At 35.7% G+C, this 25,639-nt stretch overlaps 3 protein-coding genes across 11 annotated transcripts; 2 read left to right on the top strand and 1 right to left on the bottom strand.

The window, feature by feature from the left end:
- Positions 1–1,369: 1,369 nt before the first annotated feature.
- On the top strand, positions 1,370–7,471 carry LOC105131428 (F-box protein SKIP17-like). 9 transcript variants are annotated; one of them, XR_843430.1, is made up of 13 exons: positions 1,370–1,798; positions 2,495–2,670; positions 3,275–3,469; positions 3,565–3,675; positions 4,361–4,446; positions 4,523–4,644; positions 5,447–5,511; positions 5,601–5,673; positions 5,930–5,992; positions 6,092–6,156; positions 6,246–6,320; positions 6,482–6,735; positions 6,840–7,471. XR_843430.1 is itself a non-coding variant. In XM_011034396.1 (12 exons), the coding sequence occupies exons 1-12, from the start codon at positions 1,445–1,447 to the stop codon at positions 6,636–6,638; spliced, it is 1,542 nt and encodes a 513-aa protein (XP_011032698.1). In that variant the 5' UTR covers positions 1,370–1,444; the 3' UTR covers positions 6,639–7,471. The 9 variants fall into 9 exon arrangements, 2 of the variants coding, with proteins under 2 accessions (XP_011032698.1, XP_011032699.1); XR_843431.1 differs by having other exon boundaries at positions 6,854–7,471; XR_843434.1 differs by having other exon boundaries at positions 7,020–7,471.
- Positions 7,472–10,359: 2,888 nt separating this feature from the next.
- LOC105131429 (Acyl-CoA N-acyltransferases (NAT) superfamily protein) lies at positions 10,360–13,655 on the top strand. The gene is made up of 6 exons (XM_011034398.1): positions 10,360–10,572; positions 10,682–10,772; positions 10,859–10,991; positions 11,643–11,712; positions 13,004–13,064; positions 13,158–13,655. The coding sequence occupies exons 1-6, from the start codon at positions 10,495–10,497 to the stop codon at positions 13,247–13,249; spliced, it is 525 nt and encodes a 174-aa protein (XP_011032700.1). The 5' UTR covers positions 10,360–10,494; the 3' UTR covers positions 13,250–13,655.
- Positions 13,656–16,642: 2,987 nt separating this feature from the next.
- On the bottom strand, positions 16,643–23,690 carry GA1 (Terpenoid cyclases/Protein prenyltransferases superfamily protein). The gene is made up of 15 exons (XM_011034399.1): positions 23,321–23,690; positions 22,382–22,462; positions 22,190–22,284; positions 21,764–22,067; positions 21,469–21,652; positions 21,092–21,306; positions 20,880–21,000; positions 20,677–20,789; positions 20,340–20,566; positions 20,016–20,131; positions 19,606–19,704; positions 19,255–19,497; positions 18,100–18,223; positions 17,758–17,955; positions 16,643–16,984 (listed from the first exon to the last, which is right to left on the bottom strand). Exons 1-15 carry the CDS (start codon positions 23,424–23,426, stop codon positions 16,742–16,744), a joined length of 2,469 nt encoding a protein of 822 aa, XP_011032701.1. The 5' UTR covers positions 23,427–23,690; the 3' UTR covers positions 16,643–16,741.
- Positions 23,691–25,639: the final 1,949 nt, after the last annotated feature.

A 25,639-nucleotide genomic window follows, 5' to 3' on the forward strand; every position in this document is an offset into this window, starting at 1 on the left:
CAACATAAATCAAGATTAGTCTACTTCAAGGCCCGTAGGATTAGTCATGGTGTGCGCAAGCTGGCCCGGACACCCACGTTAATCTAAACAAAAAAAATTGAGTTAAAAAGTTTTGTTAATAATAATAATAATAATTAAATGGAGGTATAGTTGTGCTCCAAGCTGCAGTGTTTGACAGCGAAGCTGTATTTTTTTTAAAAAATTATTTAATTTTGTTTATATTTTTATTTTAATATATTTATATTAAAAATAATTTAAAAAAATAAAAAAAAATTATTTTAATTTATTTTTAAATAAAAAAACTTTAAATTACAACCGCTCCAATATTTTTAAACACCCTTAAGTTTAGTATTTGTCTAGGATTATGGCCTAAACAGAGGGTGATCAATATTTATTTATTTTTTATATAAAATTATTTATTTTAATATTTTGCATTGTTTTAATATGTTGATATTAAAAATAAATTTTAAATATAAAAAATATTATTTTAATATATTTATAAACAAAAAATATTTTAAAAACAAATTATTACCATGATTTTAAACATGTTTTCGACATATATACAACAATCCTTTTTCTATATTTATGTGTTTATGTTAATCAATTTCCAAAAACATTGCTTGAGCAAGTGGAATATGTCTTTTGAGGTGTTTGTGACCTCCTACTTTTTCTTACACTTCCTCTAATTATAATTCAATGCCTGAGAAGCGAGATAAAGACAATTAAGATCATGATTCCAATCTCATGTCTCTTATTAAATACGTAAAAAATCTTAATTTTCTTTTATTGTTGTAAATTTATCATACATATGTTCGAGATTCATCTACAGAACACAGGTTGAGTGTAGTGACTGAGTTCCTCATCTCATAAAAATTGCATGTTCATGTTAAAAAAAGAGGTCTCTGAACCATTTTATTGAAATTCGAAACTGTAATTAGCAATATATATATATATGTAAAAGGAAAAAAAGAGAATTGAAAAAATAATCTTAAGAATGAAAGATATTCTTATTATTATTTCTTTAACTTCGAATATGAATTTCTATATATAGCCTTCATCGCAGCTTTGTTTTACATTTAATACTGGAGAGAGGCAATGACATAGGAGCACACTCTAATTCATTTGGAAATGTGATATAAATCATGTTTTTTAAAATTTTTAATTTTTTTAGATTTTTTAATTATTTAGATGTTCTAATATTAAAAAAAAATATTTTAAAATAAAAAATATTTTAAATTATAACCAATATTACAACATCTACCCAACCAGCCACCCATCCCCCACTCCAGTAAACCCCCACGTATTCATCCACGTGCCACCCAATCCTTTGTCCGTATTCCATATCTTTTAAAAACGGGGACTCTCCTTTCTTCACGCTCTCTCTCTATCCCCCTCTCTTACACACACACACACGCACACGCACACAGACACACATTCACCCACCATGGATACCCTCCTCCACACCCCGACTTCCATGTCCAAACGCCCCTGCCCTTTCCCTTCCTCTCGCTCTCCTCCTCCTCCTCCAAACCCTAACAAACTCCCTAACATGAACAATCAAGTTGGAAACCTTCTCCAAACATTTCTTAACCTAGCTGACTCTCATTCTCTCTCCATCGACCAATCCTTTGAGCATCTCCTCGACTCCTCCCCTTGCGATGCTGATCAGTCTATCCTCATCGATCGCGCCCTTAAACTAGGATCTCTTCTTCTCGAAGCCGGCAACAACTCTGCTAGGAAACGCTCTTCCGTTCATAATTCACTCACCTGGGCTCTCCCTCCTGACCTTACCATCAAGGTTTCTTTTTTATTATTAAGTTTTTTCTTTCCTCGCCTCTTTTTGTTCAGATTTTGAGAATTTCAATTCATGCAAGTTGCGGGCTGTGTTTTGCTTGCCGGCGATAACAGTAGGATTTTTTTTAAAGCCTCGTTATTATTGTAATGTGGAATTCAAGGTTTGGTTTACTTGTTGGTTGATTTATGAGTGAAAAGTTTTTCGTGTTGCTTGCTTCCGTGAATATGGTCCAATCAGGTGTTGTGGAGGAATTTTTAAGGGATCATGATTTGTGTTTGGTAATCTTGAATTTCCATTTCGGAATGCTTTGATTGATGGATGTGGCTTCAAATGAATTGATTGCATAAAAATGTTGATGGTATTAATTAAACGTGTTTAATTAAGTAGCAGCGAAATACTGCCAAATATAACAGTTTCTCGAGTTTGAAAGTGCATTGATGTGCTTATATTCTGATACATTGATGTGAATATTCTGTGGATCTTAGATCCATGAAGATGTTACGAGGCTGCCATGTTTGGTTTGATGGCTCTTGTTGATTTAGGATCAAGAATTTCTAGATTCCTGTTATGGAAATGTCTACTTTGTCATTTTCAGCTCGTGCTGAGCATTTGAGTTTCTAGTTAATTATAAATGCATTTTTACTGTAAAATGGTTTTCTTTTTCCAAATGATCTATTCATAAGCATTATGCACGTGCAGTTATTTTCTATGCTTGATGCACAAAGCCTGTGCTATGCTGCTGCAACTTGTTCTATGTTCTACAAATGTGCCATGGATCCCTTGTGCTATGCCAATATTGACTTGACAACTGTGGTCCCAAAAGTTAATAATGCAGTTGTGTCTACAATGATCCAACGTGCTGGAAAAGCCCTTCGGTAAGAGTTTTTCACGTAACAATTCTATATCCTGTGCAAGTGTTCTCATGGGTCTATTATATGCTTTGCATCTCTGTATTAGGTATCACTGGTGATAGAATTCTAGAAGTTTTGATTTCCTTTGGCTCGGTGTGGTAAAGAAGACAAATCATAATATACCAAAGATTTGTCTTGAAAGCTAAACTTCTTTACGTTGAGCCTGAACCTGTGCAGCCTTCATTTTTTTTCCTTCTCAGTTTCAATATCTCATTTAGATCCCCTATTATGTAATTATGAAGATTCTGAAAAATAATTTTTTTTTTTTAATATAGTATTTCATTCATTTTGATCTCATATATGACTATGAAATTTAATTGATGTTTGTTCGTATGTTCAGTATGTAGAAGGATTAATCCTTCTCTGTCTGTACTGGGAAATACTCTGTTGATTATACTAAAGTGAGCCTGTATTGAGTGTTATATTGATGAATGAGAATTATGCTGTATAGCATGCAAGGTGTATTAGTTAGTTCTCATCTTTTATGACTGTTCCCATGATGTCATATGTGGATATTGTTGGTGGCCTTGCTGATTTCCTTTTCTCTCTCACTCACTTGGTCACGTAGGTCCCTTAAGCTTGGTATAGTTCCAGGTCCGACTTTGCCTCATGGATCTTGTCAACCATTGGTTTATGGAATTAGGAATGCTGTAGAAGTATCTAACTTTTCATGGAATGATAAAAAGACCAGACAGGGGAAGGAGTCATCCACTCTTACTAGATACTGCTTAACTCCTTTAAGTGGGGACAATGGTGCTGCTGGGTATGTTTGGAATTTGGAGACATCGATTGCAGACTTTTTTTGTCCACATCTGTGATTTCTTTTGATCCTCATGTTTGTGTTTTTCGTAATACAAGGGCTGTTTTGAGAGGATTGCATCTATACAATATTGAAAGAATTGACAACACATCGCTTTGTGGGGCATTGTCAGCCTGCCCATCTCTGCTTGACCTGGAAATAATTGGCCTGTAAGTTTCTGTTGAGTTGTCTGTGTGATAATGTTGGTTTGAAAACATTACATTAGGGTAATAACAGTGGTTGCGTTAGTTGAATAACATTGATAAATGGAGTGGATTTGATACAGCAGGTGTAAACAATGATGCATTGCATCTCCCAAAATGTTGTGATTTTCATATGCCACTACTAATGATGTGATTGGATGCTTTATCCATACACAAAACTTTCCAAGTTTGGCTATCAGTAGCTATTCTCTTCCTCTAAGTAGTAATAATTATATGCCTATTTTGTTTATTTTGTTACCATTCCTCATCAACATTTTTCAGCTACCTTTGTAGTGGTAACAAGGTAATATTAGTATTACAATAATTTGTTAATACTCATGCACTTTTTAATTGATTTTACTTCTCGCCTCTAGAAAGTTCTAGTGGCTTGAGTCAGCTTCTTTTATGGAATTTTATGTGTTTATTTTACAAGTTACCTTTAATATAATTATGCATCAGCAATTCATGTAGATATATTCATGAGTTAGTTTATGCAATATATATTATTAAATATGTATCTTGTAACGAGGACGAGTGCATGTTTCCACGTGACTTATCCTTTGATAATTAATTTTGAGCCATTCTTTCTGAGACTTTTGGGCAAAAATTACTCTTTATGGTGGTAGATGAATTTTTTTTTTTCTTGGAGCAGACATGTTGACTTGAGGCAAACATTGGTGTCAGTGAGCATGAATTGTCCCTTGATAGAGCGTTTATTTTTTGAATCTTCAAAAACAGGTGCAGCACCTTCTTATTGAAAATTCTTTTAGTTGCTCGTGTATGTTTTTGCTAACTTGAGCATGTTCACTATCAGGAAGAGATGACAGTTTGAAATCATCAACCTGTGTGGATCTAGTAAATAATTGTCCAAATTTAACCTCACTGGCTCTAAGAGGTTTCAAGCTGTATGATTATAAACTTCGGATACTTGTTAAGGTATGTCAAAGGTCAAGTTGGGTACAGCTATTTTTTTTATAACAATGAATTTCCACATGCTACTACTTTTCCATCTAATTGGTACTAATCTTTCCTTTTCTCCCCCCTTTTAAGTACGACCTAATATTGCTTTACTCTGTTCTGCAAAATCTTCGAATGTTTCATAGTTGGCATAATGCCCATGGATGACCTTAAAAAATGGAGTTTTGTGGGAGATCAAGTTCCACTTGTACTCAATTTATAACATACCCAATTTCTCCAATCTCAAGTTTTTTTTTTTTATTTCTAGTTAAATATTTCTCTTTGTTCATGAGAGAGGTCTGCTTTGTCGGTTGCTTCAAGCACCATGGCTTGAATTTTCACTTATGGTTAATTTCATTGTTCAAACATTATTGCTTGGTTCATCAATCTTATTAAAATTCCAGGGGGGGGGATAGCAAATTTTTCTTTTTATCTTAAAATTGTGTTAGTTTGCATATGGAATGATCTGCACTACATGACTTGAACAAGCAATCTATACACTCTCTGTGATTAATATTTCTAGTACCAATTTTACAATGATGGTTGGTCTAATGGCATGCCATTCACTATCGTTGTCTTTTGTTGTTAAAATTTGATCTAACCAAGATTCCATTACAGAACAAAGGAAAAGTTTGAGAAATACATTTCTTTGCTTTACAGTTTTTTGATTTTGGTACTGGGTCTGTAAAATGTACGTGCTGTACTTTGTAGCCAATACAAAGTTTGTTCTTTGTCTGTTAATTGAACTCTAATGACTAACAACATCTGGCTACCTGTACAGGGATTTTGCAAACTAAAATATGTAGATTTTTCAACGTCATATTCTATCACTGGAAGCTTTTTGAGGTCTGCATTTTTATGGAATGTAACTACATTGATATTTTCTTTTCTCTATTTGAAATCTTACAAGGGTTTGTTTTTCTTGAAACTATCAGGAACCTTGGTGGTGACATGGGTGGGAGTTTGCTGGAAGTTTTGATTTTCAGAGACTGCATGCATCTCAAAGAGGTAGGCCATAATTCCTTTCACTTCTCCACCTTCTTTACCTTAAATCTCTTTGAATGTGAAAGATCTTGGCTTTCGTGGTTTGGTGGGTCTCTGAGATCCTTTTGATGACTCATATGGTTCAATTCCTAAATGGGCTAGCATCTGGATATTCCATATCTATAGATATAGAATATACATCAACCTATGAAATGCTAATACTAATTTATTATATTTCCTATTTCCCTCCTTATTCACTTATTTATTTCATTACTTGCAGTTGGAAGTTGCCCGATTATTTGCATCAGTTCTTGCTGGGGACTTTAGATTTCTTCGATATCTTGTGGGTAGATTGATATTGTTGTTTTTTCTGCTTTGTGTTTGTCTGATTCTCATGTTCCTGCTTGATTTTCTTCTTATTCTGATTACTGCACTTTAATAGGATATATCAAACAGGGAAGGTTTGGCTGCTGCAGGTGACTCGTATGGCAGATGTTACAGTTTAAGGTAGCATTTTTTGCCTTTTCATTTATCGTGCTTACTCTATATTTATACCTTGTAAGATTCATGTAAAGTATTTTGGTGCTTTATGGCAGCATCATTCCTACAAAGCAGGTATTAGAAGAAAGGCCTGATATCTGTTTGCTAGCAGAATTTCCATCAGAAGGAAGGTCAGTTATCTCTCGCTCATTTTCACTTTTTTGTTGGTGACAACTGGAGTCAAACTCCAGTTACTATTCTTATCTAAATAGCTAATATCAAATGGGGAAAAAGAGCAGAAAACATAGGATTTTGGAATTAAGTTCCTTGGTTGTCAATCTGATTTTTGCAGTTTTGTCGACCTCAGCCAAATGACTGATAGCGATCTAACTAGCGAGGTCAGCCTGTCATCACAATTGAGCAGTCGTGCATCAGATGGTTTGTCATTCATGTGTACATCTGAAATCAACTATAGTAGTGATCAGACTAGTGGGAATGAGGAGGGGTAAAGGTTCTGGATATGTTGTTTTGAGGAGAGCTCAGATGAGTTTGATTATCCTCTTGGCTAGGTGAACCGTGAAGTTCAGCAAGGTTTGGGATTTGTAGGTATCCATCTCCGTCTCTGTCGACTATGCTTTTGATTGCAAGTATTTGAACTCTATGAAGTGATAACTCCTTCCACTTAAGGACCAGTATTTATCTTTCTTCAGAACATGGTTGACAGGGATATGCATGATGATTAAGTAAAAGAACTGGAATCGCATGTTGGGAAGCCTTTATTCCTGGCATTTTGTCAGTGTTATTCAAATCAACAAGGCTGGGGTACTGACAGGTTGCATGCTAATTGATGTGGACCAGTTTTTCCTCTAACATTGTGCTCTTATATGAAGGAGGCTTCTATTGAGAGCAAGCTGATTAGAACCTTTGTTGAATTTTCTAGTGGACAATGGACTTTCTTGCACATTACATCATCACTTTCATGCCTCCCGTACTTCAAATGCCTGTAGATTTTAAAGCTGCTGATGTTACCCGGACAGTGGATTGAGCCGGGGGTTTGTTGTCCTTGTTTTACTGAGATGACTGTCGAAGCCTTTGGGGAAGTTCTTTCCCCTTTCCCGGAATTGTGCTATTTTATGTTATATTACATTTATTTTCTAACCATACTTGGTGGTGGACTCTTCTACCTTCCCGAGAAATTTGTATCCAGGATATTGAATGATATATTATTCATTAATTATAGATGATAAATTTATAATGTGGCTTACAATGGGTCATATTGATGTTGGGATCTCTCCCTGTCGTTCCCCATCTTTCATCCATGGACTGTTGGCTGTGTCTCTCATCTTTCATCGTTTGTTGTTTTGGATGAATATCGTCTCCCAACTATCCAGTGAATACCCATGGGTTAAGGAAACATTCCCTTGGATAGTCATGCAAATAGGTGCTCAAGCACCGTCAGTTAGAACTTCGCTCGGTAATTGTCGGCGTTGGATTGCAACAACCCCACCATGCAAACCTGCCGCCGCGTGAGAACCCTGAGGATCCACGAGCGAGCAGTCTTCCGTGGAAAATTCCCCAACAACAGTACGGTGGTGGCCTCAGCCTTGTAGGGTTTGTTTGTGTTCGTTGCCTCAGCCTGTGTAAAGAGGTACGTGTCATTGTGCTCCATGTACAACTTCAACCAATAGGGGTTTAATGACGGTAAGACTGCATTGTAATTTCTCGGCAATCTCCATGTTAATAAAATTGTGTGCTTCCAGTGTTTACCAAGATAGACACAATGTGTTTATCAACTTTATCAATAACTCGGTGTGAAAACCCTTAATACCTTCCAGAGCATTAAGGGATGTGTATGGAATTATCTTATCAATTTTTCCCCTCATGGTAACATCACCATTATCTTCGTTATCCTTTTCATCATAAAAAATGCAGAGGGTGTACAGTTCCCTGTTTTTACATTTGTGACCAGGCACAAATTTCTCATCACACCAAAAGCAGATATCCTTTGCCCTTGTATCTTCTAGATCTTTATTTCTTAGTGGTTTGGTAGTTTTAACAGGTCTTTTGATGGAAGTGTTTCTGTGTGGGGGTAGGCAGTGTACTATTTGAAGAAGGTTTTTGAATTTGGGACATGGTTATGGTAGAATATTTGTAATTAGATTGAAAGAGGTTCTGTTTAGTCTGAATTGTCTGAGCTGTGTACTGATGTATAGATTTGGTGGAGTGATGAAGGTTATACGTATATGAAAGAGTGTTGTCTTGTAATCTAGAAAGGTTGTAGGCCTACTTATGGGACTTAGGTTTTTTGTTTCAATTTATAGCCCACCAATGAAGAATACAAGAGCCTGTTTCTCTGAGATCTCAGCTCGATTCTATAGGATATCAAAATCCTGTATATAAGTTTTTAAACCACCAAATTGTCGTCAATCCATCGATTCTTCGAGAGGGTCTTGCTGGCCCCCAGACTAGGAGCATATAGCTTCCACATAATCATCCTAGCTCACCTATTGGTGTCCCTTTCTCTTCATGAAATTTTGATGCCAGTATAAAGCCACCCGCATCAAGATAGTAGGATGCCAACTTCAGTCTGTCTCCGTCGTCAATTTCCTCCACTTCAAAGTACTGGTTACACCTGTAAAACTATTTGTGCACATCTTCCTCATCAAACACTGGGAAGTCATGTTTGGGCTTATGTAATTTAGAAGGCATTAGTGTTCCTTCATCTACTGAACATGATCTGACTACCAACGTTGCTTTCTTGCAGGGTTTGTTTATCATTGGAGCTTCTGGCCTCACCAGAAGTTTGCTGGAGGGTCCGTAAGAAAGAAGCTTCTTAGCAAGCCATTCCACTTATTAGATCCCTCAGTACAGACATATAACTACACGTCATAAGAAACCCTGATGCTTTCCAGCTTTTGATCATGAGCACCCAACAACTACATTACTTGCTCATGCTTATGTGCATGTTCCTTACTAACCTGCTCAAGAGAATCCTCAAGTTTCCTGGCCTCCTGGGAACGAGTTTCAGGAGCCATCGCACTCGTTCGAAGAGATGTGACTCTGATACCACTTGTAATGAGCCTAACAGTGAGACCCAACTTGGATTTCCCCCGAGTTAGCTATTGACGTGGGTGATGATTGTAATGCAATTAAAAGTGGTTGAGTAACGATGCATAAATCAATCAGTATTATTAAGAACTAGAAGGAGAGGGACGTAGAGAGAAAAGGATGACATGGAAGGGAGGAGAAGAGATGGGAGAGAGAAGCTTGAATTTGTTATGCCATTTTTCTTTGGATTGCTTCCCTGTTGAGTTAGTTACTGACAAACTCTAAGAAAACATACTTAGGCCACCACGTGGCAATAGTGTTTCCACTGCTTCCATCGTTTTGAGTCCATTTACAGAACATGGATTTTGGGAATAAATTAAAGCTTTTCTTGATTTTCGAAGGCTGCGAAGTCCGCTGAAATGTTGTTCATCATAAAAGCTTGCTCGCTGATTCTGTTCCGAATCCTTTCAACTATTATATTGTCTGGTGGCCACAGCATTTCTTCTGATTCATGAATCGTCTGCATCTTCGTTCCTGATGGGTATTGTAATGGCAAGGTCTCCCATATCTCCAAACAACAACAAATATAAACAAAGAATATTTTTATCTTTTCCCGAATTTGTTGTTCTTTTCTTTTTTGGTTATCTAACCAGAAACAAAAGAGTCACATACAATCCATCAATAACCCTACAGCACTCATTTCTCCTATTCCAATTCTCAAATGCAGTATCGTTGTCTAACGTTGCCCCATAGAGTAACAACCAGCCTCCTCGTGATTTTTAGACTAAAATAGCTGCACCACCTGGTAATCAAACACCAGCAGGAGCCACCCTGACTCCCATTTTCCACGCCATTTCCAGACCTATCTTCACTACCCATGATTCATCTTTCAAGACGTTGCAACAGCCAACACCAGCTTCAGAACCCATTATGAGTCTGTGGAGAGCATCTCGAACCAACCGAGCAGCTCCAGCAGGGGCAGGGCTACCCTTACTTGCGCGGTCTGTGTTCAACTTTGTCCAAACAGGGAACGTTTTAAACTTATCCTACTCTCTCCGTGATCGTGAGGTTACAGCTTTTCTTTGCTCGTCGCTAGCAGCAAAGGTTTCTTCCATCTTTGTTTCCTGGGTTTCTTGGCCCAGTGAATGGAAGTTATGTCGGCCCAATCTAAAAAACTCAATTAGGGCCCGATGTATTGCTATTGGCATAGTTCCATTACTTCGCCCTTCACCAGCTTTGCTCCCTCTTTTGAGTCTTCACTTTTGACCCCTTCGGAAGTTGCCAGCCACATCCAAGAAACAACGAGGTTCAAGGAAGATGACGACTATTCGACGATTCAGCTGCAACGATCTTCTCCGCTTCGCCTCCGTCAATTTCGACCACCTCACCGAAACTGTAAAAAACCTCCCTTCTTTCTTCTTGTCTAAACCCTTCTTTCTTTCTTTCTACTTTCCTTCAATTCTATTCTGTAATACAATAGTAATTAATTTTGAAACCTGTACAGTTCAATATGTCATTCTACATGACCTATTTGGCAAGATGGCCCGATTATTTCCATGTCGCTGAAGGTCCAGGAAACAAAGTTATGGGTTACAGTAAGCTTCTTCTCCCTAATAATTTGCTTTTGTTTTCATGAATTGTTAGTAGAATAAATTGTGAATTGCATATGAATGGGTTGCAGTAATGGGTAAAGTAGAAGGACAAGGCGAGTCGTGGCATGGTCACGTGACAGCAGTGACTGTGGCCTCAGAATACCGCAGGCAGCAGTTGGCCAAGAAGCTTATGAATCTCTTGGAAGAAATTAGTGACAAGATGTAAGACTAGCCTTCCATACTTGCAATTATGTTCTTTTTTTAGTTGCTATTTTAATAGGAGATATGAATTTGATTTGATATGATTTTTCAGAAATTTATCATAGTTATCATGGAAAATTTTTGTTTCTTAGACATTCTATAGAACTGTTGTGCGACTTAGAAAACTCAGAGAGGTTGATTCAAATTTAATTTTAGCTTATATTTTCCAGTTCTATTAGTATTAGTTTCTTCAACAAGACTTTGCAGCTTTACAAGGTGCTTTGAATTATGGTTTTTGGAAGGAGCAATAGTCCCTCCTGCAATTTATGCCACACTGTTATTTCTTCCTTGCCAAATATCATTCTATTTAAGTTGACTAGCATCTTGACACAAACAGATTGTCTGAATGATATGTTTCTCTTCTTCTAATTGTTGCCCTGTTGGCCACTTCTGCAATATTGTATAATCTGGATGCAATTAATTGAAAGTTTGTTTGGTTGGTTGTGTCTGCATCTTCTTGAATTGCAGATTGTATAATCTGGATGCAATTAATTGAAAGTTTGTTTGGTTGGTTGTGTCTGCATCTTCTTGAATTGCAGATTGTCTCTCGGCTAGTATTTGTTTAAAATAAGTCTCCTCAGCTTCTTTCTAACATGAGAAACCTTTTTGCAGTGATAAGGCTTATTTTGTAGATCTTTTTGTGAGAGCATCAAATACACCAGCCATAAAGATGTATGAGAAGGTAATGGTTCTTTGAATTCTTTTTGTATCTAGACATTTCTTGCTGGTTGATCATTCCGAGTCTGTAGTGCTTGCATTTTACAAACATGAAAGAGTCTTCAGTGAAAGAAGCTGAACCTAACCTCCAATTTATCTCATTTTAAAATATGATTCCACATTGCTACGTTTGGCTATTGCCTCTTAAATTTGGTTCTTTTGTTTCTGTAGTCCTATCCTTTCTTACAAAATGGTTGCCGGACTTCTGTTCCAACTGGTGCCTTCCAAAGAAATCAAGGGGCATTAGGTGCTTAGATGCCTTGCAAAGATTGCTATTGGATAATCTTTTGCACAATCTCGGTTTTGAATGGATAATTCTGGAAATTTGCTCAATTTGTGTAATTCTTGCAATCTTGTGACCCCATGCATGGATGTCTAACTTCTTTCTTCTCTGACACAAATTCTGTTTTACTTGTTAGGGTATTAATTGAATTTGGTCATGTGCCTTGTATTAGCAATCACTCCGGAAACACTTCATAATTTTTTTTTTTGTCTAGTATGGCAGCTAGAAAGGAATTTGGTTGCTGCTGCTTGTTCAGTTCAGATCATTCATATATATTAATCAGAGAATTTATTAGCTGCCAAGTTGATGTTTTTAATAGAAAACTATGAGGGACGGTGTCATTATTTTCTGAATGAAAAAGCCCTATTCTACAAATGATTAGCATGTAACTGGGAATTAGAACTTTGCAGTGTTGAATCACCATATGCTCATTAGCAGGGTTCCTAGGATTGCTGATCTACGGACCATGGCCCAAATTCATAATACACAATGAAAGTAATGATCCCAATTCAGAGAAAGAAAAAATTGAAACTACCACCTTGCAGGTTTTATCCTTTTTTTCAGTACGCAGATATTATATAATTCATTTTCTTGATATAGACTACTGATAAATATCTTTAGTTAAGGCAGTTCATCAATGTTGCCCTGCCCGGATCGGAGATTATCTGGGTTTTCTACTTGACAAAGTTATATTCTTCATATACTGCATTATGAAGGTAGTCTCCTACCTGTTATGAAGTTCACATCTACCTGCTACTATTGAGATTCTCTGGTCTATGTTCTACTTTGACAAGGTCCATTCTTGCAATTAATATGCAGATAGCGGTCTTCCTGTTAGTAGGTCTTTATAATGCATCTATTTATGACCATGGAGTTATATTATCTTAGCCTCGAGTGTTTTGGATGTTACTTTTTTCTTATTGTTCAGTCAATGAGACAAGATGATTCTTATTCTTCTGTCTTTTGCAAACAGCTTGGGTATGTAATTTATAGAAGGGTGCTGCGCTATTATTCAGGGGAGGAAGATGGATTGGGTGAGTATTCCGTAGTTGGCTTCAGCATCCTTAAATCCCTTCCATTGAGCTTATGTTGCTTCTCACACTTACAATGCTGTGTTCTGTTTTCAGATATGAGGAAAGCTTTATCTCGGGATGTCGGAAAGAAATCTATTATCCCCCTCAAACGGCCAGTCACTCCTGATGAATTGGAGTATGATTAAATCTACATTTTGTGGGACAATTGAAGTTGAAGTGATGGTTTTGGCTCTTGGGACAACAATGATGCCCGTGACATCTTTTGTCCATTGTAGAACTTATGTTTTATAAAAGAGAGTAGTGCCTTGTATCTTTCATTTGTTCAGTATGATTGCATGAAGAAGGGACATGTGCTTCTACAAGACTACAAAGCTTTCGTCTCGGATTCACGGACAGCTTGTTGATTGTTTTCCTGTATGCTATGTTTCTGCCTCCAATAGTATTAAGAATGCCAACTCTCCATTGAGACACCACAAGGAGCGCCAAGGCATTTTTCGATTCCGCTCTTTTCTTTCCATCGTCTTGTTTTCTTCTTTTAGATGTTTTGTGTTAGATATCTCAGCATGCGATGAGTCATCTTACGATTGTGAATGTCTGGTGATGACCAAACATGCGCTCCGTGATATTCTAGTCCGTTTCTATTCCTTCAACTCAAAATGGGCTATTTATGGCCCAATAAAAAAGATATGGAATCTGTTATTCTCCCATTTTATTTTATTTTATATAATCTTGATATAAAGATATCAAACTTATTGGGTAAAAAATTGATCACTGGATTATGACGCACAAACCTACAAAAACTCTTGTATCAAAATACCGAGCAGCGGCAACCACAGCCCCTGTTTGCATTTCTCATGCTGAAAACATCCCTTGGAATTCCGCGTGCAAGTCCCTCACTTGAATCCAAAGAGAGGACTGTGGATATCAAATCCAAACCTCAAAATTGAAATCCCAGTGCATTTGCATTGATGGGACCTTTGCCAACTGCATGCTTTCCGCTTGCACACCAAAGAAACAATCATGAAGAGAAGGCTTACGTGTCAGTGTTCTGAAGCCTAAAACGAATGTCACAAACTAGTGATGGAGCTTCGAAGGGCTCTACCACAACGGATCCAAAAAGATATGCCCTTCAACTTTTACACCATTTGTCTCTTGTCTTCAAGCTTTCTTCTATGAGATTTTTTATTTTTCTTTCGTTCACCTTTTCTTCTTTTTTTATCAACACTATCTTGATTCATAAAAAAGTAAAGAACAGACGTTCTTTTGGACAGGACTTGGCATGAGTTGTGGATTTTTATTCCCGTGCTACAAGAGATAATAATATTTTTTCTCTGATCTCACATGACACACAAGTCAACCATGTCTAGATCGGTAAAGGTATTAGAAGTTTGTTCCTGTAGCTTCTCCAGCTACGATTATCTGATTCTGTGCCATAGATATCTTTGCACCTCTACAGTGGTTTGGCATCAAGAATAAGAGAGAGAGTTGTGCCTGATAAATTTGCTGGATTCGGAAGAGAGAGGATGAAAAGGCCATCCGAAGAGTATGCGGGACAATGGCTATGCCTCTTGAATTCATCAAAATCTATATTCATACATTGTCGTACTTAAACCGTACGGGCATATTAGGATTTCTTCTCTTGTTTCTGTCCAATCTTAATTAATGGAGATAAATCATCATCAGATGACTGCCTTGATTTGGCGATTTTGTCTATACCTCTCCTTTTGATAATCTCTAGTTGTTGTTGAAGAGAAGGCATCAACTTTCTTTTCTTCTCTGGTCTGGAAACTTTAATTCCATAATCCATACCAATTGAGGCCCCTGCTGGCCAAAGAGAAAATCAACTTTGGGACACGATGTCATCACGTCACATTGTCTGCCATTCTTCGTTCTACATTCAGGAGGAAACTCCTACAGCAACAAGCTCAAAAAAAGAGGTGACCATAATCTTTTTCCAATTAATTTACACCACACACACACACATGTTAACTGACTAAATTAGGGCAAAAAAATGATCATTAATTCACATAATTCAGGTTTAGACAATATGGAAATAATCATAGCAGATTGATCGAACCAACCCATGTCAACAATCGATACAAGTGTCTCGTGCTATTTAAAGTGCGTGCTAATGGATTCTTTATAAAGATAAACAAAACCTACTTGTATTGCACTTACTAGAGATAGAGGAGGGAGGTCATTGAAGCGAACAAGATAATTGGGATTTCCTGATCTAATCGATTGGGATGTCAAATATTATGACATGGGAATCTCCACTTTTGTTTTAAACATTGCATCACTTTGTAACATGCTTTATGTCACCTTGTCTGCCATTTTTTCACTCAACCCATTTTAGAGGGAACTAATCTAAGTTACCAACAAGTGCAAAAAATGGCCCCCCGTTGCACACACGCCGAATATGAAAAAAACAAGAAGTTGTTGGTAATATTTTTTTTTAAGCTAAAAGCTTTTTGTGATGATGTTGGGGTTGATTTGATGTGATTCCATTTATTTGACAGATGTAAAAATAATTCAAATAGTAAAAATATTATTTGTTTAAAAAAAAATAAGATGGTAGTTTTTTTTAATATTAAAATGATAACATATTAAATTAACTTGAATCAACTTGGATTATCAAACCAAATCTATATTCTAGGTTATGAGACCATAATAACCGTATAGAAAACAAATCAAAACAGATTTTGAAATTTAATTCTCAATCAATCAAGTGTTAAATAATAAAACTAAAAAAAATAATTAAAAAGAAAACAAATAATTTAAGTTAACATGTCAAACCTACTAATAAGGTCATAAAATTGAGATAACATCTAAAAAAACATAAAAAATGACTCGACTCAATCCGTTAAATCCATGACCTGGATCATGAGAATAAGATAATTATATAAAAAAAACTTGATTTAACCTAAGTTAATATGTCAAAACCGCGATCCTGGTTATGAAACTAGAATAACTTTATATAAAAAAAATTATTTTAACTTATGAAAATCAATTTTCAACTGATTCAATATTAAATAATAAAATTTTAAAAAAAATTAATTAAAAAATAAATAAAAAATTTAAGTCAACTCAGGTTAACTCGTTAAGCACTATTTCTGCATCATAAAATCATGATAATTTAATAAAAAACAAACCAAAATAAATTATAAAATCTAATTTTCAATCAAACCCAATACTAAACTATGAAAAGGGGGGGCTAAAACTTTAAAATCATGATGCAGATCATGAAATTGGAATAATACAATAAAAAAACAAATGGTAAATGGTAAAATTAAAAAAAAGATTATTAGAGAATAATATTGAGACCTTACCTAACAGTTTAAGTTATTGAGTTGAGATGATTTTTGGATATAGTATCAAATCCATATTATCTTGTATTTAATTTTTATCAAAGAGTTTTCATTTAAAGAGGTGTTTTTAAAAAATAATATAAATTATATTTTGGGACTTCACCTAACAATTTAAATTATGGAATTGAGATAGGTTTTTTATAAAATTAAAGAAAAAAATCATTGTTTCAATAAATAGTGTTTTTAGAGGAGTCATTATATATATATATATTACAACAAAATTGAATTTTGTATGATTTTATTTAATATGTGGATTTCATATGAGAAGAAAATACTAATGAATGACTATAGAATAAATACACATAAAGGTCAAGGCACTCTCTCAAAGAGCACTTTAGCTATGTGATAGTTGATAGTCCCAGGATCACAGATTGCAGAATAATAAAAACTCTTGGCTACTTGAAGGAACGTTTGCTTGATATTAGAATCTATTCCATCTGAGGGATTTTGGACTACTAACTGCACAAGTTCTTGCATTTCTGATTCTATTTGTGGGGTTGTAATTCTGCCAGTATTACTGGCAATAGAGCTGTAGCTTCCATTGTAATGTACCTAAAACATTGTAAGAGAAAAATAATTATATATGGGATATCTGAGCCTTTCAAAAAGATATAATATAATTCATAGAACAAAAGTAGAGATATAATTAACGACAAAAATAAATAAAGCTTATTTGCATCCAATTGATAGTTTTAGCCATGCAGATTGCATGACCCCACCCCAAGAACACTCCTTTTGTAAGCAGCTGTACCCATCAGTTTAAGCATTTCAATTATTTTTTTGGGAGCCTTGTCAGAATCCATTGAGAGAAGCTCATGAAGAAAGACATTATTCAATTCTGTTGTCTGCTTAGTATATTCGAACAGTGACTTCCAGCCATTACTTCAGCAGTCCCTATCTCTTTTCTTTATTTCTTATATATATATATATAGAGAGAGAGACACACACACACACACTTGCCGGAATGACCTATACAAGTCACTATGTGACATAGTTATGTTCCGATTCTTGCTGGATCTTATTACTTGATGACATAAATGTTACGTTGATGAAAAACAGAACCCTTGTTTTTCTGGGTCGGTTTGTCACTTTAACAATTTGTTTGCACAGCGCAGCACCGCTCAGGATATAAAAAAATTCATGGCAGGTACAATTATGCTACTGATCATAGTTCTGCTTCTTAATTAGAGAGAACAACCCCCTAAAAATAGTGACACTGACGTATAATGCATAAATATTTAGGGAAGATGCCGAAATAAAATGCATGCAGCCAAATTAAAAGGGCTTTAAGAAAGCAGTATTCCTAGCCAGTCTCTCTCACTGACCTTGTTTTTCTTGTAATGATCAAGTTGATAGCATATTCTGTTTGTCAGGTCGACGAGTTGTTCATATTGAGGATGATGGGCCAAGAGCTCCTCGGAGACCAAATAGCCAGCGGTGAGATTTATTGTTTGCACTAGTAGTTCTGCTTCCCTTTGGCGTCTATCTCCTTCCAATTCCCAGATCAAGAGCCACTTTTCCCACTACATATAGTTGTTTGGAAAGGAAAAAAAAACACTTAGACTAGAACCTTGGAACTTGTAATAGTCTATATTTAGGAATAGTGGGATAGAGTAACATTTTTAATGCTCCTTTTTCTGAAGTTTATAGTCAGTCTAGCAACTCACAGCATGGCGTAAACTGTGGCTAATGTCTCGACCATGAACCACTAATGCGCCAAAAGAAAGCTGATTTAGGGTTGCAAGCAGCAGCTTAACGAGCTCCTGCCTTGTCTTCTTTCTACCCGACCTCCTGCAACACACGAGGATCAGACGTAAATAATCATTTTACTTTCCATTGAAGCTTAAATAAATTGTTGCTATATTCAAACTAGTAACTTCTCTGTATATGTTTGCTAGCCGGTTTAGTTTATAAAATCACATCAGAGAGATGAGCAGGAAAGAGGAATGGTTACCTCCCTTCAGCCATCAATTTATCCATTTATAGACCTAAAAGCTTGAGTTTTTGTACAAGGTCCGATATATAGTTTATTTTATATAGACCACTAGATGTTGCCAACGACGATATGATGATGGATTGTGTTGGGTTCCCTTACCCATACCTGTTTGTTACATGCTAAGCTAGCTCGAAAGTCGTGCTGAGGTTTTTTTAAAATGTTTGCACTTTTCAAAATGGGTGGAGCACGTCCGAGTAATGGTGCAAAAGCTAACCACTTCATTCTAGAAGTTTATATGGTGACTGGTGAGTTAAGGAGACAAAAAACGACAAGATAGGGTGAATTTAGACGTGATGGGTCAATCCCACGAAAGCTGAGGATGAGATATGTTTTAGGTGAAGGACAAGACAAAAGCACCATTTATTCTGATTCATACGCAGAGCAGCATCAACCACACGATACCCAATTTAATCTCTATTTATAGTTTATTAAGAAAATAAATCATATATATATGCACATCAGAACTCGATGCAAAAAAGGAAAAGAAAGATAGCAATTCCTTTTAATCACGAAACGAATCCCTCATCAAATTAGAATGTATAATTTCATCTCCGTTCTAAGTTAGATCCAGTTTGGTGTTCAAGGTTTAATAATATAGGTGACCACTTATTTTTGTCGTTAATGTTGTGACAAGAGTTCAAGCACATTAAAGTATTGATATATATATTCTCCTTTTGTCCGGAACGTTTGGCACTATTATTTTACATATGTTTTGTTTTCTTGATCAAGACAAACAGATTTTATTGGCATGTATGCTAAATCGTTCGGCTGGCTATATATCTTTATATGATTATAATAATTTAATGAAAACAGTGATGAGATTTACCTTCCATTTATGCTAATACCATAACTGAATTCATGTATGAAGGCTCTCCTCTGCTCGCTAGAATTGTCATGATTCTCAGGGAAGTAAGAGCCGACAATGTCGAGCAAGACTGCAGTGGTAGCCCACGCAAGTCGCTCTTTGGACCTTTCCGGCTCAAAGATACTGGCTGCTGCCAAAAAGTAAGAAAAGATAAGGGTTCTTCTGCTTATCCCGAAATCTCTTAGATTACATTCTTCATACCACCTGCAAATGATCGAACATTCATAGAGTATATGCCACCCGATTAGAGGATAAGGAGGGAGGGGTGCATGCATCATAATCGAAGATTTTGTTCTGTTTTTGGTCACTTACTTTTGAAAATTGTCCCATTCAATGCGATGTAATGCTTGGCAGTTGTTGTAGTCTAATTTTGCCAGCTGGAGATACTCACTGTTGTTTACATATGACATTCTGTGTAAGAAAGAGACTAGTTAAGTGGAGCTATATCAGCCATTAATATGCATGGATTACAAAGGAAGAGGGAAATTATAATTTGCATGAAGAATCCAATTAACCACGGAAACAACTTTTTGTATTCTTTACGACGGACTATCATCTCTTCCTTCGTATTTTGCAAAAATTTCAAAGGGCCTTAATTATGGTTTTACATTTTCCGAAACATTTCTAATTATGGTGTTTAATGACAGCAGCTTATAACTAAGATTTATTAGTTATAAATGAGAGGAAGACGAGTAGGAATTAAAGCAACTAGTGTAAGTAACCTGTAAAGGGTCTTGCCAATCCACACGTCGTCCTCGCCACCATACTGTTCTATGAAGAATCTAGCCTCCACTCGAGGCAAGCTCGCATACCATGGAATCTCCAATGCAAAACCCACCTATTATACATGATTTTAAGACTCTTAAATTAGTCCTCTACATAAATGACTCTATCCATTCATTCCTTGTGCTGCAAGATTGATAAAATTGGCTAAGATTAAGAATTGCATATATTATTAAAAATAATAACGATTATTGCAATCTAATATGCTGTATATTTGCAACAGATCGAATAATATATAGCAAATATCAAGTTTGAGACGATACCTCTCCGGGCAAGTCCTTCGTTATAATCCATTTATCTAGAAGTTCATTAGCAGCTTGTTTTTCCCTTAGGAATTCGAATGAATATTCCTTGGCAGCCTCAAGTATCTTCTCTCCCGGAAACAGAACCTGAGAAGCCCTATATAGGTTGAACATTCCCGTAACAGCACCTGTTGACTGCCCTGCAAAGCAGAAAAATTCACCGCCTTTCTCAAAATGCTTGAACACATCTGCCAAATACAAAAGAAAACGTCGTGAATATTATAACTGGAACCTTCTTTTTTTTTTGGAAAAGTTGCTTTACTGATTTAAGGATTTATATATATGGTGATAGATTTACCGGCAGAAACCTGGTGCCCATGTAATCTAAGTATCCTGAATCCCATGGCCGTGTCATCAATGTCATGGACATTAGAATTTCTCGCCCAACAGATGCCATTTTCAGTCCAATATCTGAAGTATTTGCCATTTCAGAAAAAGAAAGTCTTCTAATTGTACAGGTTGCTTTCGACGTCACTTCAATCAAAAAATTAAAAATTATACCTACGAATATAATTGACACATTCATTGATCTCTGAGACGAAATATCTTGAGATTCCAAGACGCTGCAGGCGATCCACAACCCAAATGCGCTCAAATAAGTCAACCGGGTAGACATTGGGAACTGAGAAATGGTTAAACTGATAAAATTATCTAACAAATGATCAAAATATATTTTTTATTTTATAGTCAAGGATGGAATAAAAACACTTTACCTCCCCCTTTGAATCTTTGGACCGCCTTATTCAAATATTCCAAGCAGCTTTTATCTTTAGTTTGACTGAGTGCGAAGGCAGTAGAGGATGGAGAGAATAAGAATGACCCATCTACGCACTGCAATTTTATAAGCTGTTTCCAGTCCAGACCTTGCATTCCTTCCAAGCTATGGAGTAGGGTTGTGGGCACATTGTGCATTATGTCCTTGGAAATCCTATCCACACACGCACAGTGATAACATTATATCCATGTAAGGTTTCTAGTAATAATAATAAAATAATAGTATAAGATGTGACTGTTTTAGTTCATTTATCGTATAAATTTACGAGAAAGCTAGGAAACACAATTATGACTGAAGTTTGTGTAGTCAAACAACCTTTTCAGCTTTAAATTTCTCCTGGCATAAATCTCTTGAAGGAAAGTAGAATCATCCGGAACTTCGATGTCTAATTTTTTGGCTATCGCAAGAAGTGAAGGGAAAGCAACTTCAAATCCAATAGGCATGTGCTCAGCATTTTCATCTTCAATCTTGCATAAGTTGTCTCTAAAAAATAACATCCCTGATATATATCATGATAAAGCTAGTGCCATGTTAGCCTACCATGAAAACACTCAGGTAGAGCGAATTCTGCTAGCCTGAACCATATCAACTTTTGGACTGTCCTACTAACCTTTTTCGCATTTATCTTGATGTAAGTTCCAAGATTTCAATGCTACCACGCAAGCTAGCGTATTAATCAACCTATCATGCGCCAAAAATATTTCAGCATCACCCCATGAACCATCTGGAAGCTGATTGTTTGCAATCCACTGAAGGCTAGATGGGAATTGGGGAAGGCCACTCCCATTAATATCTTCCACAAGAGCAACCCATGCGGTGTCATAAGCTGAGATGCTTATCTCTCCATCCTCCATCATATCCAGCATTGCTTTAATAGTTTTGACACGCTTGCTTATTTCCTTTGCTACAGAGGCCTTTTAAGAAAAAGATTAATAAAAAAAGAAAAAGCTACGACTTGAGTTATTTATTTATTTATTCTTGGTGCATAGTACAATAGCAAGTATCAGACAAAGAAAAGCGACTACTTTCAAATCACCTTAGCAGCATCTTCTTCTGCGTCATCCTCCACAACATCGTGAGGCCAGTTTATCAACGGCAGACCATTTTGTTGTTGAAACAAATCTGCATATTCTGTACGGAAATCATGTCCAGTAACAACCTTTGAATTTAAACATTTAATTTCTTACTGTATGCTGTTGAATATAATTAATTAGAGATGACCGTGTACCTTGAGTGCGAGGCTTGGATATAGCACTGCACCTTGTATGAATGTTATCTTTTTTGTCTTTAGCCCCATACAACCAAACACCTAATGAAAAAGAAACCATAGTGGTCATCACAAATTACTACCTCTCTTTGTCATAACAATTAGTAGTTTCTTACTTTTCTTTAAATTAAATAATATTTCTGATATGCTTGATTTAGTGGGGTTTTTTGTAAAGATAATTAAGAAAGAAGAAGACTATTATAGCCCTCTTGGGGTAGGAATATGAGTTCTTGCCATTTAATTAAACAGAAGTAATTCCGAAAAGAATCAGAAGTGCTGTCTATGAAAGCAATATACATATATAAATATACATACATACATACATACATACATACATACATATGTAGTAATTCATACGAATGGATGCAGAAAATGAAAAGGAGAAAGATATTTAGAAAAGCAAAGTCCCAGTACTGATGTATGATACAGGTTTTCCTACCTACAGCTAGCCCGTGGCAATATTTAATATTGCATTTTTGGCGTTTCCAAAACCCAGAAACCATCCAAGATGATCAGAAAGAAAAAGATCTTCTTTGCGTGCTTCCATGATTAAATCAAGAAAACATTAATTTGATAAATAGGATTTGATCAACCCCATTCAAAAAGGTAAGACAATTTTGAAATGGTAAAAGCTTATGCTAATGATCGCTTGCCTTAATAAACAGTAAAATCCTCGAAACACTTCATAAAGGACCATCATTAACCCCACATAATCGCATGGAATCTAAGCTGAAATAGAGAGAGAGAGAGAGAGAGTGAAACACCGAAAATACAAAGTTGGTGTGTGTGGTCTGGTTTCTTTGAGCCTCCACCTTGGAGGTTTTTCTCAATATTGGACTCTAAGGAATAATAAGAGGTGATCGATCATATCTGAAGAAATAAATTAGGCAAATTACTCACCTGCAGGGAAAGGAAGGGGATGAACATTATTAGAGGATGAAAAAGAAGATCTTGGTGTGCTTGGTACCGTAGACAAGAGATGGATGGAGGCGTAATGAGAGGACATGGTGTTGTTTTTGTTTTTCTGCGAAGAGCAAGATAGCCAAAAACCACCCACCAGTATTTAAAAGTGCAGAGGGGGAAGCAAGATGACAGGATCGACTTCTCAAGAGATTCCCGCTATTAGGTGCATGGGATCGTCTAAAAATACAAAACTATCGAACTGGGGGCAGTCCCGTCCTTTTCTTCTCTCTATCTAGAAGAGTGGAGAGCTCATGGCGGTGCTACTGATCATGATCCGTGTATGGCTCTCTCAGGGTCCTAACACTGATAACTAGCATTTTATTTGTTTTCTTGTTCGGAAAGTGTTTCCGTTTTAAAATTTTTGGATTATTTTATTGTTTTTATGTTAAAATAAATTTTAAAAAATTAAAAAATATATTATTTTAATATATTTTCAAATAAAAAATATTTTAAAAAACAAAAATGATATCCACTACATAAATTCAACAAATACAAACATAAACATTAATGAAATTTTTCTATCAATAAATTATAATAAATTTTACTGACAAACTTTTTCATTGTCATATTTATTAGTAAACACTGGTGAATCTATTAATACATAATAAAAGAATTGCAGTGAAAAAACAATTAGAAAAAAGATATAACATGTAATTTTTATTAATAAAATTAACTTAATAATAAAGTTTATTAATAAATGTATTAACAGAATCAATAACTATATTACAATAAAATTAATATATATATATATATATATATATACAATGACATGATTTTTTTATAAAGAAAAAAAACCAGTGAAATATCTCACAAAATAATTCCGTCTCCTCTTACATTTGCTTAGCACATTTGTTAAGAAAACTAGACGGGCTTTAATAAAACTCACCAACAAAAATATTGGATCCTCTCGTGTTCTCGTGCATTTGCTTCCATTTATGACGACATTTCTATATGTTGATAGACATTCGGGTTTGAAAAGGCAACAACATATTGGGATTTTGATATCAACAGCACAGTTCCATGAGAAATTGCACAGGAAATTCCTATCACCATTTTAATTCACCTGATCTCAGAAAAAGAAACAAATTTTCAATTCCTGAATACCATATAACTAAAGTGTAATTGTGATTGTTTTAATAAGTATTTTTTAGTTAGAAAAATATATTAATAATATTTTTTATTTTTTAAAAATTAGCACATTAAAATAATTTAAAAAATAAAAATATATTAATTTAAAATTAAATTATTTTAAAAAAAATATTTTAAAAATAAAATAACAAGCACAGTAAGAATAACCATTTCCTTTTATATATTTTCATTTGTTATCTTGAAATTAAATACTTGTTGACTTGATAGGAATAACATTAATGTCTAATCATCTTAAAAATACCTAGGTCCACCATGTAGTTTATATGATGGATATATTAATAGCGTTTAATTATATTAATCTTTTTATGTAAAATTATTTTAACATGATAAAAGTAATTTTTTCAATAAAAATATATTATTTTAATTTATTTTTAAATAAAAAATACTTTAAAAACAAAAAAGAGGTGAGACATCCGAAAAAATAGAGAAAAATAAATAAGAAAGCAATACGAAGAAAACCGACGAGAAAATAAAGGGAGAGGAAAAAGAATAATCCCAGCAGACCGAAATATAATTTTGCCAAAGACCAAAAACCGTAGCTACCCACCCCCTTCATCCTCTTCCCTTACCAATAAAAGACAGCCGAAATGGCACCTCCACGCCACTGTTAAAAAAACCTCACCATTGCACTGTTGGAATCCAGCCCCTAGCTAGCCAACACAGCCATCACCGTTCCATTTCCCATCAGTCACCACACCCAAATCTCTCTCACAACAACCGCAACCCTCTCTTTTACAGCCATGTTGAAAACCCCACAGAAACCGCTCATTGCAGCCTCACACGACCACCACCGTCTCCAGCCTCTTACCACCAAAATCATCTCTGCTCATTGATCTGAAATATCATCACACGACAATCGTTCTCCCTTCCAACACAAAATCACAACGAAGGTAAACCTGAAATATCAGACCCAAACTCAACCACATCAAGCCCGAAGGTTTTACCACCCAAAAACTCGTCGGTCTTTGTGTCTTTTTAAGGTCCAGCCGCAGTGCGTGAAGAACACGCGCAGCTAAACCACGAGCACTTAATCTACGAGCGCATAAGACGCACGCGCCGACACTGCCTCGACTGTATCTAGCATTTTTTGATCGATTCTCACAGCTC

Source organism: Populus euphratica, unplaced genomic scaffold (genome assembly GCF_000495115.2).
Source record: "Populus euphratica unplaced genomic scaffold, PopEup_1.0 scaffold23.1, whole genome shotgun sequence".
NCBI lineage: Eukaryota > Viridiplantae > Streptophyta > Magnoliopsida > Malpighiales > Salicaceae > Populus > Populus euphratica.

Excerpts from the sequence above, each read along its gene's own strand:
- LOC105131428 (XM_011034396.1), top strand. The coding sequence starts at position 1,445 with ATGGATACCCTCCTCCACACCCCGACTTCCATGTCCAAACGCCCCTGC. Across the intron at positions 1,799-2,494 it reads CTCCTGACCTTACCATCAAG|TTATTTTCTATGCTTGATGC; the intron begins GTTTCTTTTTTA and ends ATGCACGTGCAG. Across the intron at positions 6,321-6,481 it reads GAATTTCCATCAGAAGGAAG|TTTTGTCGACCTCAGCCAAA; the intron begins GTCAGTTATCTC and ends TGATTTTTGCAG.
- LOC105131429 (XM_011034398.1), top strand. The coding sequence starts at position 10,495 with ATGACGACTATTCGACGATTCAGCTGCAACGATCTTCTCCGCTTCGCC. Across the intron at positions 10,573-10,681 it reads TCGACCACCTCACCGAAACT|TTCAATATGTCATTCTACAT; the intron begins GTAAAAAACCTC and ends AAACCTGTACAG. Across the intron at positions 10,992-11,642 it reads GAAGAAATTAGTGACAAGAT|TGATAAGGCTTATTTTGTAG; the intron begins GTAAGACTAGCC and ends ACCTTTTTGCAG.
- GA1 (XM_011034399.1), bottom strand. The coding sequence starts at position 23,426 with ATGTCCTCTCATTACGCCTCCATCCATCTCTTGTCTACGGTACCAAGC. Across the intron at positions 21,307-21,468 it reads AGAAATTTAAAGCTGAAAAG|GATTTCCAAGGACATAATGC; the intron begins GTTGTTTGACTA and ends GTGTGTGGATAG. Across the intron at positions 19,498-19,605 it reads GAATGGGACAATTTTCAAAA|GTGGTATGAAGAATGTAATC; the intron begins GTAAGTGACCAA and ends GATCATTTGCAG.